Consider the following 14,106-nt stretch of genomic DNA (forward strand, 5'->3'; position numbering starts at 1 on the left):
AATTCAATTTGATCAATATGTTGAAAATAATATATTAGAGAATGTGTTGTTCGCACACCTAAAAATCAAAATCTAAAATGGACACGTAATGAAACAAATAATTTTTTCAAATTGATTATAAAACACTCAATTATAGCACTACACGATTATCACTTACATTTTATTATTCTCTAAAATGAAAACGAAATTATAGTTTAAAATATATAAAACCAACACAATAATAAAATAAGCTTATCATTGATGATAGTGTTAGGTTGGATATGTGGCAACACTAAAAGAAATAGAATAAGAAATTATGATATTAGATAGAGATAGTCGGAATATCATCTATCAAGCTTTCAAAAAAAAAAAAAAAATCATCTATGAGAGAAAATATGGTGAAAACTCGATTTAGGTGGTTTTGGTAAATAAAGAGAAGACATGTAAATTATGCAGTAAAGATAATAGATTAGACGGAGGATAGTCAAATCATTAAAGGAATACCTAAAAAAACTATAAAAGAAACTATTAAAAAAGATCTAATGATTAATGAGTTTGATATAGATATGATAGGCATCAAAGAATTAAAGCGTCGTTTGACCCATACATTAGACCGTACTTAGTGGGATAAGACTTGATTGTGAGAAATGTTGTTTGTTCTCATAAAAAAAAACCTTGAAATCGATATTTAAATGAAACAAACAAGGCCTTCAATTTGATTATAAACACTCAATTATAGTATTTATATGATTATCACTTACTCTTTTTTTTTTATAGTTCACTTTATTAGAAATAATCATATTCAAGACATGTCAGACACTAAATAAACCAATATTTCACGATTATCTCTCACATTTTATTGTTCTCTAAAATGAAAACAAAATTATAGTTTGTTCAAAAAAACAAAATTATAGTTTGAAATATATAATTCCTCAAATCATGTTTTGTGCGGTTTGGCAAAGAGGCAACTAATTTTTTTATCTTTCTTTCTGAACAAGAATAGCAAGGTGATATATCTAATTAAGGATTCTACTAATTTGGAACATGTCAATTGAAATGAACGTGGATTAATCATAAAATAAACTTGTGGAAGCAAAATAGATCTCAATCTTAACAGTCACACCCATTAATTTCTCACCCAGTTTCTATTCTTTAACCACTAATATTAGTCTCCTCAAAGTTCCACCTCTCGTTGCTCCAAAAAACAAGGATCTTTATTTGTTATTTCTCTCCATAATTTTCATTGCATTTGTTGCTCCCATTTTTCTATTCTCTCTATTTCTCCCCTCCCTTTTCTTTCATTCACATTTCGTAGGGCGCTTCTTCCTCATTGCTGGCAAAATGGTACTTTCTTATGTCTCTATCCCTTCTTTTTCTTTTGACATTAAAAGTTATTAGTAACACAATATAGTTATGGCTGTTGTTTTGTCGATTATATTCATGACAAGCATTGTGTTCTTCTTACGTAACATCTTGAACAATCTAACTTTAAATGCTATTATTATCACCAATTCATATTTATATATTTTTCTTAGTATACAACTTGGATAAATTCACATTTCATGAATTAGGTACAGTATAAAGATGAAACATGAGAACTTTATCATATTAGGAGCTGATATAAGTCTTGAAAACCAACAAGTAACAACCATGTCATTACATGCTTCTCCAATAATGAATTAATAATTATCAAAATATCATCCAAATTACTTTATACACCTATCCAGAGAGGGATCGATTCATGTAACTTTGGGAGCATTTGTCTCCACTTGGATAAAATCAATATTATATAATATTATATATTAGGAACGTTTCTTTATAGGTCTCCCTAATATCTCTAAGGTCTCTTAAATACGCATCCGGTAGTTATCTATCGGATATATATTTGACAAAAAAATATATATGATAGATAACTATTGGATGTCTATTTAGAAGATCTTAGAGATATTTGGGGTCTAAAGAGAAATGCTCGTATATTAGTTGCAAGCATATACAATGTATAGTATATGAATAGTACATCTACAACATTATTTATCATATATTTGAATATTGCCCCCACAATGTTTAGGAATTTGTCACTACATCTATCATTGTATTTGAATATTATCCCCACAACCTTTTTGTTGCATCAAACTACAAAGGTTATAAGTCTTACATTACGGGCAATGTTTCTCTACTTGAAGGAGGGAAAATCACCTGCTTTTCTATCTATCTCTCTCATCTTTTCCCTCCATATTTCTCCACATTTTCCTACATTCTCTCTTATTTTTTTAGTCTAATAAAGTTACCAAAAAGTAGAGGATCCAAAGGTAGAGAATCCAATTCCTTACATTCCATGTCCCTTTTAAAAACAGGTATGCAAGTTAGGAATTCAAATTAATAACGATATGAAAGTGAAGAACAATAAATTAAGGATTAAGTCTAGTTAGTGACATTTAATTAGATGAGGAAAAAATATGGTGCAGGCAAATGCAGCGTCCGGAATGGCTGTGGACGATGAATGCAAACTGAAGTTCCAAGAGCTTAAAGCGAAGAGGAGTTATCGATTCATTGTGTTCAAAATTGAGCAACAACAAGTCGTGATTGACAAAATAGGGGGACCAACAGAAACCTATGACGATTTTCAGGCCAGTTTGCCAGCTGATGAGTGTCGTTATGCTGTCTATGATTTTGATTTCACAACGTCAGAGAATTGCCAGAAAAGCAAGATCTACTTCATTGCATGGTATTACTACAAAACTGCACTTATTTAGTTTGTTAATCACGTAATAGATTTGAACATGCTGTTTAATGATATTAATTATGCGTATCCGTTGTGTGTAGGTCACCAGAAGTTTCAAGGGTGAGGATGAAGATGGTGTATGCAAGTTCTAAGGATAGATTCAAGAGGGAGTTGGATGGCATTCAAGTTGAACTCCAAGCAACTGATCCAAGTGAGATGAGCTTGGACATTGTGAAAGGACGAGCCCTCTGAGTGCTCCCTTTCCAACTTAGTCTCGCATCTCTCCTTCACAGTTATTAATTCCTAACTGTTTCAAGGTTTTGGGAGCCATCCTGTTATTGTTTTTTAGCTTGGATTCAACAGACAACTAATCCAAAAATGTCATGTATTATTACTATATAATGCATCATTACTACTTAAACTCTGTCATTGTTCAGTTTTTCGATTACTCTTGGTTTAGTTTCCAAATTAAGTAAGCATCTATTATTTGTAGATTGCTACTCTGCCAAGTTGCCAATGAAACCACTTGGATTTTTGTTTCACTTGGAAGAGGATTACATGTAAAAGCATTTCTTATATATATTTATATAGTGCATAAAAGAAAAACACTTGTCCAATACAATCTTCTTCTATTTAACAATTTCTGAAGTTCCACAAGTAGGCTAGAGCTATACAATGAGACCTTGTTGTATTTAAACCTAACAGATACCTTTTTGAGCAATCATTTACAATAGAAATAAAATTGAAGAGGAAAATTATTATTTGTGTATCTATGCTGTAATGTAGATCTGTTAGTTTTGAGTTTGACTATATCATTATTATGCTAAAAGAGCAAGTTCAGCCCAGGCCAAAGATGACTTGAGATCCGCGCATACTGATGTGTCGATTCTGCTCTCCAGCATGCCGCATAATTCTTGCATAGATGGACGAGCAGTTGTATCGGGATTGATACAAAGAGTTATCACCTCGCATATCACTTTGAGGTCATCATGTCTAAAATTTTTCAATTCTGAATTCACCAAATGCGACATTACTTCTGGCTTTTCAAGATAGTCTTTGGCCTGCAGCACATGTATACATTTAACAAATATGGCATAGTAAAAAGTACTCTTTCAGGGTTTCCTGAAACCATTAAGCGTGTATTCATAAAATTCCACTTTCCTGGTGTGAAATTGCGATAACATAGAAGCCACAATTTATAGCTTCATAAAAGCACGGTTAATTCACATCGGGAAGCAAGAATATTGAGTTGAACGTGGACCCAAATTCCAAACATTGACTAAATTATATTTTTAAACATATAAAAACTTGAGAAAGTTTCTTACCCAATCCACCAAGTAACCTTTTTCCTTACAGTATGGAGGTCGCCCGCTGATTATCTCTAGTAGAAGTACTCCAAAAGCATGTATGTTTCCTTTGGTATCCAGATGGCGTGCCTCGAGGGAGTTCGGAAGAACACAAACAGCACCTTGGCTGCTAATAGAACCAGAATTCTTTTCTGATCTTTCAAGAATTGTCTTCCAGCTTTCAAAATCAACCAACTGCAATTTAGGTTCACGACAATGAGAATCTTAAGAAAACTTTTCAGTTTCCAACAGAACAAACACATAGCATATAAACAGAGGTGTTTGTTTCTCTATTTCTGCTCACTCTTGACTGCTATAAGATATCAAGCAAAATTGTAATTGTCGAGTTTTATGATTTGAAGTGAACTAACTAGTGGGCACACCTTAGGGGCAAATTCTTCCGTAAGGTATACAGCACTAGAGTTCAGCTCTGAGATAGTGAATGGAGGTTCAACTTCTGTGTGCAAATACTTGAGTCCACGTGCAATGCCTATGATAATTTTCATACGCCGTGTCCATGAGAATTGGCATCCTTCTTCATCTGCACAGTCAAAATTGCATGTTGAAGGAACTGAAATATTTGTTTAAATATACACACACACGCTAAGAAACTTGCTTACAACAATGTAGGTGCTCATGAAGTGTCCCATTTGAAGCATAATCAAAAACCAACATCCTTGAAAACGGATTGCTCTCTCTACAATATCCCAGTAGTTTTCCAGTATTCTCATGATTTAACCTTGCCAATTCTGCCACCTGAATGGAAATAATAATGGCTTAATAAATTAATATATAGTAAAAGAAATTACAGAATACAGATATACTGTAAGCATTGAAATATTTCCATTTACCTCTCTCTGAAAGTAGAGTTCCAGATATCCTGTCCAATGCTCCTCCTTGATGCAGAGAGAAATTACAGCAATCTCAGGTCCACCTTTCATGGTTCCCTTGTACACCACACTGTCTGGAGAGGAACCAATTATGTTGCTGAAGTCTTCGCAAGCCTCTTCAAGCTCCTGTCTGCTATACCTTCTCACGTCCTTTAACATCTCCGGGTCTGCAATCCACATATTCAGTTCAAAACAGATCTCGAACAACTTGACATAAATAGAAAGTAGAAGACAGAAACTGAACCTATGTATACTGCAGTGTGATATTTCTGGCTGGCAGACTTTTTCCAAGGAATAATGATAGATGATTTGTTATTGCATCTTTGAAAAGCAGCGAGAATGGCAATCAAACAGAGAGAACCGACCATAGTTCCTGCTACTATTTCTAGAGCCAAAAGCCAAGTAGGTTCTGACAGTCCGTGATGCTTGCGCACATGATTACCTAGTTGGTGGAATTGGTGGTCCACCACTGGCTGACTCTTGGCAGGTGAGGCACCGCCGCATTGTGTGGAAGGCCGCTGCTTTGGATCATTGCTCTGGAGGCAATTTCCTTGAAAACTTAACCTGTTTGACAGAATATGTAAAGTATGTTTTCAAAGTACGATTGAGGAGAAAAATGCCAACATCAACATGACAATCAGAAAAGGCACCTTGGGAGAAACTCCAAGCATTTAGGTATACTACCAACTAAAAAATTATATGAAAAGTCTGCTACTTCTAACTGAGGAGAACGACAGATGCCAGTTACATTCTCGTTTGATACATACCTGGAGAAATTATAAAAGTATGAGAGCCAGATAAAAAGAATTGAAACTTTGATTGGAATAGTAATTTGACATTTCATACTCAATACTGAGCTTGAGTACATGATTTTTAGCCACAGCAGTTTTAAGTCACCAAAAGCAAGCTTATCAAACCAGAAAAAAGAAGTGTGCTATCGATCACATAAGGAAAAAACAAGATGGATGAAAATATGAATCCCCTAAACAGACTATAACACCATTCAATCATAAAATTTACACTCACATTCCATGTGTATTAGAACTTCCACTAGCAGGAACCGATCCTTGAAACTTATTCCTATCGAGCCGAAGTTCTTTAAGGTATCTCAAATTTCCAAACTCATGAGGTATCCGACCAGTCAACCCATTGGACTGCAGGTTTCTATAAAAATGCAAATAAAGTCAAATAAGTCAATAATTTTCAATATAGTATTCAGTAACAACTAGCATATTGAATTTCTTTTACATGTTCACAAGTAGAGCTAAATTTCCAATCTCCGGCGGAATCGGTCCTGTTAACTGATTCATTCCCAAATCCAACACCTCAAGAGATTTCAACACACATAGTTCTTTAGGTATAGTTCCAATTAAATTGTTCCCATGCAAAATTCTACAAACACAAAAACCGCAAATTAGCATCAACCGCGATATCTCGCAAAGATTAAATCAACAATGATAATAAAATAAAAAATTAACAACATACAATTCTTCCAAATAGGTAATTTGGCCTAATTCCTTTGCAAGAAACCCCTTCAATGATGAACCTGAGATGTTTAACTTGATGACATGATCTCTATCCAGAGTGCATGATACACCAAACCAGTTACAAAGATCTGATTCAAGCATATTCCAATTTGATAAAACCAAATTTGGGTCTTCATATATTGCTTCTTTAAAGCTTGTAAGTGCCCAAACTAACATCAACAACAACCATAAACATTAAAATCAATGCAAATAAATAAACATAAAAATAAATGCTTCATTTATTGAAATTAATATCATACCCTATTTGAGTTAAAAATTTCATCTTTTTAACACAGAAAAGGATCATAAGACTAATAATTTCAATAAAAATGCAAAATGAATTCTACATTGTACAATTTCACACAGAAAATCAAAATTGAATAATTGAGATCTGAAAGAAGAAGAAGATACCTTCATTTGAGGGTAGAGTGTCTGAGTTGACAAGAGAGATTGTTGAAATCAAAGAGAGAACCAAAAATGAAACTAAAAATTTCATCTTTTTGATTTCTCAGTGTTTTCTTTTTACTGAATGAAGTGAAATTAGTAACCAAGTAACAAAATCGAAACAAAAAATTTCAAGAAACTCATATAAGCTACTAGAACTAGTTGAAATCAAAGTTTCTTAATTTTGCAGGAAAATTGGAAAAGAAAGAAAGAAAACAAGGAAAAAATTTGAAAACTTGGATTCAAAGAGAGTTCAGTTCATTCAGTTAAACCAACAAAACAAGTGTCAAAGACTTGATTTTGATTAAGTCATTGGCACATAGAATGTAATATTAAAAAAAAATGGGTCATTTTATTTTATGATTTAAATAAAATAATGAATTAAATAAAATGGTTGTTTCTGATTTAAAATATTTAAATTCAAAGATGACCTTTTTCTTCTTGGTGTCTTTTGCTTTTCTTTTAATATTATTAAATTAAAAATGTTAAATTAATTAGAGTGATTATGAGTGACGGTGTGGGGTGATTGGTGATGGAGGGGTGTTCAAAAAATTTGATCAAAAAACTTTGTTGTGAATTTGGTGGGAAATACTTGTGTGACATTAATGTCACGGTGACATTAAATTTGGGCCACATATTGGGTGACATTAGATGTGTTGTGTGGCCCAGATGCAATGGCAATGACAATGTGTGGTTCAGATTTAATGTCACCGTGACATTAATATCACCAAAGTGCACCCGAATTTGGTGAAAGAAGGAATTGACATCACAACGTTTTTTTGACAAAAAATGACTCTGAACATTAGTCAACAAATGTGGGTTCATTGAATAGTGGGTAACCATATTTATGTTCAAAATCCAGGGGATTACTCTTCCACTCATAATAGTGAAAAATTGTGTTGTGCAACTTCACAAAATTATCATTTTTTTATGATAAAAATAATTTTATTATTTCCCTCAAAAAATAATTTTATTATTGTACCAAAAAATATAATGTCTCACAATAAATGAAAAGTCAAACTGCAGAAATAAATATGAAGTGTCTTTAATATATATACATTCTAGATTACGAAGAGAGTACTGAGTTAAAAAAATTGGTTAGTGTGACATCTAACATGCATGAAGTTTAAATTATAAAACAATATTTTAAAATTGGTACAATCTTCAATAATAAGTCCGACGTAGTTGAGTTTCTTTTTTTGACAAAATAAAAGATATTCATTCATTCAAATTGAAAGAGTGCATCGATATAATGCAAATTCGCTAAAAACAAAAAGGATGAATCTGTGAACAGACTCACAACATCCATGTTAATAGCATAAAACGGCAAAGTACAAATGCCTACACATATGACTATATTTAAATCTCTGGAATAACCATGTTTTCGGATCTGCAACGTGGATAACGTCAAAGTCATTGATTGGATCTGCACTGGATCGAAGCTCATCTGACAATCTGAAGCGATCAAATACCTGAGAGAAACAAGAAAAACAAATAATGTCGCACAAAGACGACGAAATCACAAAATAAAACAAAATAAATGTGAAAATCACTTATTTCAATAAAAGGGAAATTAAAAAACGAGTTAGATGGGTGATTTTAGGTCAAAAATTGACCCTAAATCACCCCTCTTTGGTGGATGAAGGTGAAGAAACTAGGGTTTTTGTGACGACTCACAAGAGATTATTTCAATAAAAGGGAAATTAAAAAACGAGTTAGATGGGTGATTTTAGGTCAAAAATTGACCCTAAATCACCCCTCTTTGGTGGATGAAGGTGAAGAAACTAGGGTTTTTGTGACGGCTCACAAGAGATAAAGGAAAAAGAGAGAGAGTTCGACCGACGTAGTTGAGATAGCGTTGACGAACATTGATCGTTTGAATTACATTAGAAGCATCATATTTCAATTTAATAAACAGCTTACATTAATGAGCTTAATTACACACGGTAAAATAATTTAATAAAATATTAATATTACATCTATCATTTCCAATTTAATATTCTTTTTTGCAGCATCCCAAATCAATTAAACATACATATTCGATAAGTTTTACATTTTTTTATTAACAAGTTAAAATAAAATGTATTAAATCATAAACTCACATTTTCAAGCAAATAAGTTTCACACTTTTCTTTAAGTATTCTTAATTTTATTCATCCACTTTTTTTCTTTTTTTTTATGAACTACTATAGATGTATAAAATTGTGAAATGTATAAAAACGTGACACCAAAATTACGGTTGTTTAAATTACAGGACCGGTAGTATTACAACGAAATTACATTTTTATATTTTCATTGCAATTGATATTGATTATTATTGGATTCTTTTTTACAGCTTGATGTTTATCGAATTAAAAAATTCCTTATCCGATATGATTATTAGAGGGAATTTATCTTCAGATTATGATATTCCAAGAAAAGAAATTGGTTACATTGTAATATTCCAAAATCGACAATTTAGCAAACCTTTCTATAGAAGAATTTACGGCTTCTATTGTTAAAATCTGAAAAATCATTGTCAAGATGTATAATAACATCACCAGAATAAATGTAATCAATTTCTTTTTCTTTTGAGACATGGTATATTGTTGGTTTTTTTTAATTGTTTTGCTTTCTTTTGCTTGTCTCGTCTTTTTCATTCCCTATTTTTCATGTCATTGGGTTGTTGTCATTATTTGAAAATAGAATATGGTGTCTTTTTTGTGCCAAAAAAAAAAGATTATGGTGTCATTTGGTTAAGCTTTTGGCCGGGCCAAATTAATTAATTAATAGCAATATTTTCAAAATATGACTACTAATGGATTTGAGTATTTTATTTTCATTTCTTTTGTACCGTGATTACTGGTTGATTTGATATTTGTTTTTTATTTTCATAGAATAAAATAAATCTTTTTCACAACAAAAATAAAAGGCAGAAAAAAGTATTCAACATTTTACAGTTGTTTTCCATAACACCAATATTTTAGCATGCATGATGCTCCATCATCATGAAGTACTAACAAACAAACCCCACTCAACCTTTTCGTTTTCTAGATTGTGCTTTTTCATAATATATATCAAGAGGCCACTAATACCTAATCATGCATCTGTGAGATCATAGTATTAGTTTATTTGATTACTCCTCTGTCACGGTGTTTATGTCTGCTGCTGTGGGTGTATTTGAACAATTAATTTAAGCATTAGTTTAATTTGTGTGTTCCGGACTAAGATGGTTTATTTGTTTCCTTAACTAGTGACTCAGATGCATTTTATATTTTCTTTATTTTAATTTAGGGTTAAATATGTTTTTGATCCCTATAAATATGTCAACTTTTCGTTTTAGTCCCTCTAAAATTTTTCTTCAATTTTTAGTCCCTATAAAATTTTCAATCACTACTTTTGGTCCCTATTTTTAATTTAATTTTTGTATTTTTTAATGAAATTGTGCAGAAATGTGTAAAATATTCTAAAAAAAATTCCTAAAAAAAATTAGAATTTTTTAACAAAACACAAATTAAATATGAATTTTTAACCTTAAAAAATATAAAAATTCATATTAAATTCATGTTTTGTTAAAAAATTCTGAATTTTTTTTTGGAGTGATTCTTATAATATTTTGAATTTTTTTGGAAAATTTTATTGAATAATATGAATTTTACATATGAGTTTACTTTAAAAGAGGGACCAAAAGTGAAGATTGAAAATTTTATAGGGACTACAAGTTGAAGGAAAATTTTACAGGGACTAAAATGAAAAGTTGACATATTTATATGGACCAAAAACATATTTAACCCTTTAATTTATTTCCTTACTTTGATTTGATTTATTTAAAATGGTGTGGTGGCAAAATTGGGAAGGGGTAGCAACCAGCAAGGGACAAATGGATATAATACATGATTACATATTGTTTTTTTTTTTTTTTGAGGGCAATGATTACATATTGTTTATTAAGCCATGAAAGGCCTCTCTAACTATGCTTCCAAGCAAGACATTCCAAGAGTTGGAGTATTTTCAAAGGAAGCAGAAACTAATGATTTTGACTCAAGATTGCACGGAAACAAACATCCACCTTCAAACTCAGTTAAGTTCAGACAAGTGTTAAAAGAAAACACTCTCTTTTGGCAATCACAAATTAACAAAAAGATAAAATGATCTACCTCTTGCTATAAACTATTCTCTCCGTTTCAAAATGAGTGTCGCTTTAGCCAATTGCACACATATTGAGGAATGGAATAAAGTAGTCAAATGTCATAGCAATCCTCTTGCTATAAACTACTCTCTCCGTTTCAAAATGAGTGTCGCTTTAGCCAATTGCACACATATTGAGGAATGGAATAAAGTAGTCAAATGTCATAGCAATTTTACCAAATTATCCTAATCAACTATTGGTTTGTTTTTCATTAAAGAAAAAATAATACTTTGGAAGTAGTGTAACATAGTATTAATTGAAGGGTACTATTGAAAAGAAAAAGTTATTATTGCATTGAAAACTGAAAGTGATATTCATTTTGAAACAATTTTTTTTGCTAAAACGACACTCATTTTGAAACGGAGGGAGTAAAATCTAGACAATGCTAACAAATGTTTTAAAGACATTGAAAATGACAACGGTTAGGCTTCAACTCAAAATTTCTATTTTTTTAAATAATTAGAAATGTATTGAAATGGTCTAACCAAAAGGATAGCCAAGAAAAAGTGCAAAAGATCAACAAAACAAAATGTCAACCCGCAAATGCCTACTAAACGAAAATCGATGATAAAAACAAGGTCAAATGCATCTAAAGGTCCTTTAAGTTTTTCGTTTTTCCCAAAGAAGTCCTTTAAGTTTCAAAAGTCCCAAACAAGTCCTTTTAGCTTTTGATATTGATTTAGAAAGATTTTTGTTTTGATATGGATTTTTGTTTGTAATTATGTTTTGATATTGATATTAGAGCCCTGATTTCTGGGCTTTCATGTTAGGGTAAATATTTTACAATCATGCATGATAAGGTCATAGCCATAACCATGGAGAAGAATGTAAAAAAATGTCCTACACAATTATAAATAGTTGTAAAGATTTAGTGGAACTTTTTATGTATTGAACGTCTTGCTTTGCTTTATAGGGTGGAACCTGTTTTGTATAAATTAATAGTTTTTCTTTTTTAAAAATCCGCCTTGACCATTTTGTTGAGGCAACTTCATAAACTTAATGAATTTTATGCTTGAATAATTCATCGTATGCTTCAGTTAGATATTGTTTTAGACTTTACATTTGCTGGTTGCCCTATGAATATTTAATTATTTTGAACTTTTGATTGACTCATGAAATGCAAATATCTTTCTTTGTTACATTTAATTTCACTAGAGTGATGTGTATTTGTTTGAAGCACATATATGAAGGTAAGCAAGATCAAGTTCTTTATTGTGATATCTGAAGCCGAATTTGGTGAAAGGAAGCATGGCTAATAGGTTCTGTTATGTTATGATGTGCTGATAGTATTATTATGAATATAATTGCAATAACGAATACTTAGAATATGAGTCAGCTTATCATTGAGATTGCCTTTAAGGATTAATTTTGCGGACTTGGTACTATTTGTTAGATTTGAAGTCTTTAACAAAGATTGACATGAGTTTGTTGTTTTAACTATAGTGTTTTATCTATTTGCTTTGATAAAATGGATGCTTTTATAGTGCTTACCCTTGGTTGTGTTCATTTCATCTCTTATTAATACTTTGAAAATCAAACCTGCTTGATTCTATGTTAAAGTTTATGTCGCTTTATTTGCCGCTTCAAGAAAGGAATGATTTCAGAAACTGTGTTTTTAACCCATATACAGAAAGAAAGAAGAAGAAAAAAGGACACTCGAGACTCCAATGTGCAAAATCTGAAGCAAGGAGAGGTATTGCAACTAGGCAGAAAAGGATATCTAGATTTGATTTGGAAAATTTTGAGGAACTATTCTAATGTGTACCGTCACTAAAGTTTTATTGTTATAAACAAGCAACCCATTGTAATTGAGTTTTTGAGTAGCTACTTGAATCAAATTCTCTCTATTTGAATCAGTTTTTGATTAGGTCATAGTTTTATGTTTTTGACAACTTTATCACATAGTGCAGTCCTTTTCCAAAAGTTAAGTTTTGAACAAGTAATAACTGTCTTTGTTGCTATAGTCACCCTTTAGTGCCACCAACAACATGAATGTTTGCCTGCAAACTGAAAACATTACTTTAGACATTTGAGTAACAACAGACTATGCAAAAGAATTTTACAAGGCATCGTGTTAGTTCAAAGAGTTTTACTTCTTGGGGGGTATTTGAAACTTTCAACAGTCTTTGCGGCAACATGTTTATGCAACGCCAGAGCTAATGTAACAATTTTGTAGCTGAACAAACATTGTTGTCATATGAATTATCTTTTGATTATTTACTATATTTTTTTGGTAGAATTATTTATTAACTATTTCATTATTTGTATTGTAACAAAACTGAATTTTTCTCAAAATTATTTATACTTATTTACTTTTTGGCGTCAAAGCAAGCAAATAAGTTCAATAAATTCAATTTTTAGTAAAGTACATTTTATCATCTCTTTTAGTAAAGTAATTTGGATCAAAAAACCATAAGCTACCTCATTTTATCATTTTTTCACAATATACAGTATCTTCTTAAAAAAATTAGTATCACTATTATTTTGTATGCACAATTTACTTAATTTTTTTTAATAATATCTTCTAATAAGTTGGTAATAATAGAGAAACAACTATTATGAAAACAAAATTAGAGTGACCTCAATTTGAGTAAACATTTACTTCATTTGTTTTAATTTATCTTTGTAAACTTAGACAAAATTATTTTATTATAATTTATCTTTATAAACGTAGACAAAATCTTAAGACTCAATTTTTTGTTTACCCATTTGTTTGGATAGTTTCAAAAATATGTCCCAAAGAACACGGGAGGCTTAAGGAATGATCTTCCTTAGAACTGTATAATTGATTGTGTTTCATATTCCTATAAATCTATAAGTCTCTTCTTCGGTTATATGATTGGGTTAACTAAATATTGAAGAAAATATGCAAAACCTTCCTCTGGATAAATTCATGGCCCTGTATAAAAAAATAATAGGATGTAAAACACTACACGGGAGACTTACAAAATCTTCCTCTGGATAGTGTATATGCAGTCTTCCACTCTCTCAATAATGTACAAACACTCCCTGTTTTGTTAGTCCATTAATC

The 14,106-nt window shown here is 31.3% G+C and overlaps 2 protein-coding genes and 1 long non-coding RNA gene across 5 annotated transcripts; 2 read left to right on the forward strand and 1 right to left on the reverse strand.

Moving 5' to 3' along the window:
- The first annotated feature begins 1,023 nt into the window (after window positions 1-1,023).
- LOC146919251 (actin-depolymerizing factor 7) lies at window positions 1,024-3,307 on the forward strand. 2 transcript variants are annotated; one of them, XM_085712536.1, is made up of 3 exons: window positions 1,024-1,323; window positions 2,445-2,704; window positions 2,803-3,307. In XM_085712536.1, the coding sequence occupies exons 1-3, from the start codon at window positions 1,321-1,323 to the stop codon at window positions 2,951-2,953; spliced, it is 414 nt and encodes a 137-aa protein (XP_085568662.1). In that variant the 5' UTR covers window positions 1,024-1,320; the 3' UTR covers window positions 2,954-3,307. The 2 variants fall into 2 exon arrangements, with proteins under 2 accessions (XP_085568662.1, XP_085568661.1); XM_085712535.1 differs by lacking the exon at window positions 1,024-1,323 and having other exon boundaries at window positions 2,436-2,704.
- On the reverse strand, window positions 3,256-7,209 carry LOC146919252 (putative LRR receptor-like serine/threonine-protein kinase At1g63430). Its single transcript, XM_085712534.1, has 11 exons — window positions 6,875-7,209; window positions 6,423-6,633; window positions 6,186-6,329; window positions 5,964-6,101; window positions 5,588-5,704; window positions 5,182-5,501; window positions 4,899-5,104; window positions 4,668-4,803; window positions 4,431-4,588; window positions 4,027-4,242; window positions 3,256-3,762 (listed from the first exon to the last, which is right to left on the reverse strand). The coding sequence occupies exons 1-11, from the start codon at window positions 6,957-6,959 to the stop codon at window positions 3,520-3,522; spliced, it is 1,974 nt and encodes a 657-aa protein (XP_085568660.1). The 5' UTR covers window positions 6,960-7,209; the 3' UTR covers window positions 3,256-3,519.
- Window positions 7,210-9,905: 2,696 nt separating this feature from the next.
- Window positions 9,906-12,972, forward strand: LOC146919253 (uncharacterized). 2 transcript variants are annotated; one of them, XR_015011387.1, is made up of 2 exons: window positions 9,906-11,670; window positions 12,706-12,972. It is a non-coding gene; the product is annotated as an uncharacterized LOC146919253 (long non-coding RNA). The 2 variants fall into 2 exon arrangements; XR_015011388.1 differs by having other exon boundaries at window positions 9,906-11,653.
- The last annotated feature ends 1,134 nt before the right edge of the window (window positions 12,973-14,106 follow it).

The sequence above is a fragment of the Medicago sativa genome, chromosome 5, assembly GCF_051527215.1.
Source record: "Medicago sativa cultivar Bolivia chromosome 5, Bolivia_mono, whole genome shotgun sequence".
NCBI classification, from domain to species: domain Eukaryota; kingdom Viridiplantae; phylum Streptophyta; class Magnoliopsida; order Fabales; family Fabaceae; genus Medicago; species Medicago sativa.

Bases quoted from the DNA above. Each gene is read 5' to 3' on its own strand.
- LOC146919251 (XM_085712535.1), top strand. From the start codon at position 2,436: ATGGTGCAGGCAAATGCAGCGTCCGGAATGGCTGTGGACGATGAATGC. The intron at 2,705-2,802 runs GTATTACTACAA...CGTTGTGTGTAG, and splicing joins AAGATCTACTTCATTGCATG to GTCACCAGAAGTTTCAAGGG.
- LOC146919252 (XM_085712534.1), bottom strand. From the start codon at position 6,959: ATGAAATTTTTAGTTTCATTTTTGGTTCTCTCTTTGATTTCAACAATC. The intron at 5,502-5,587 runs GTGCCTTTTCTG...TCTGTCAAACAG, and splicing joins TGCTTGGAGTTTCTCCCAAG to GTTAAGTTTTCAAGGAAATT. The intron at 4,243-4,430 runs GTGTGCCCACTA...CCTAAATTGCAG, and splicing joins CGGAAGAATTTGCCCCTAAG to TTGGTTGATTTTGAAAGCTG.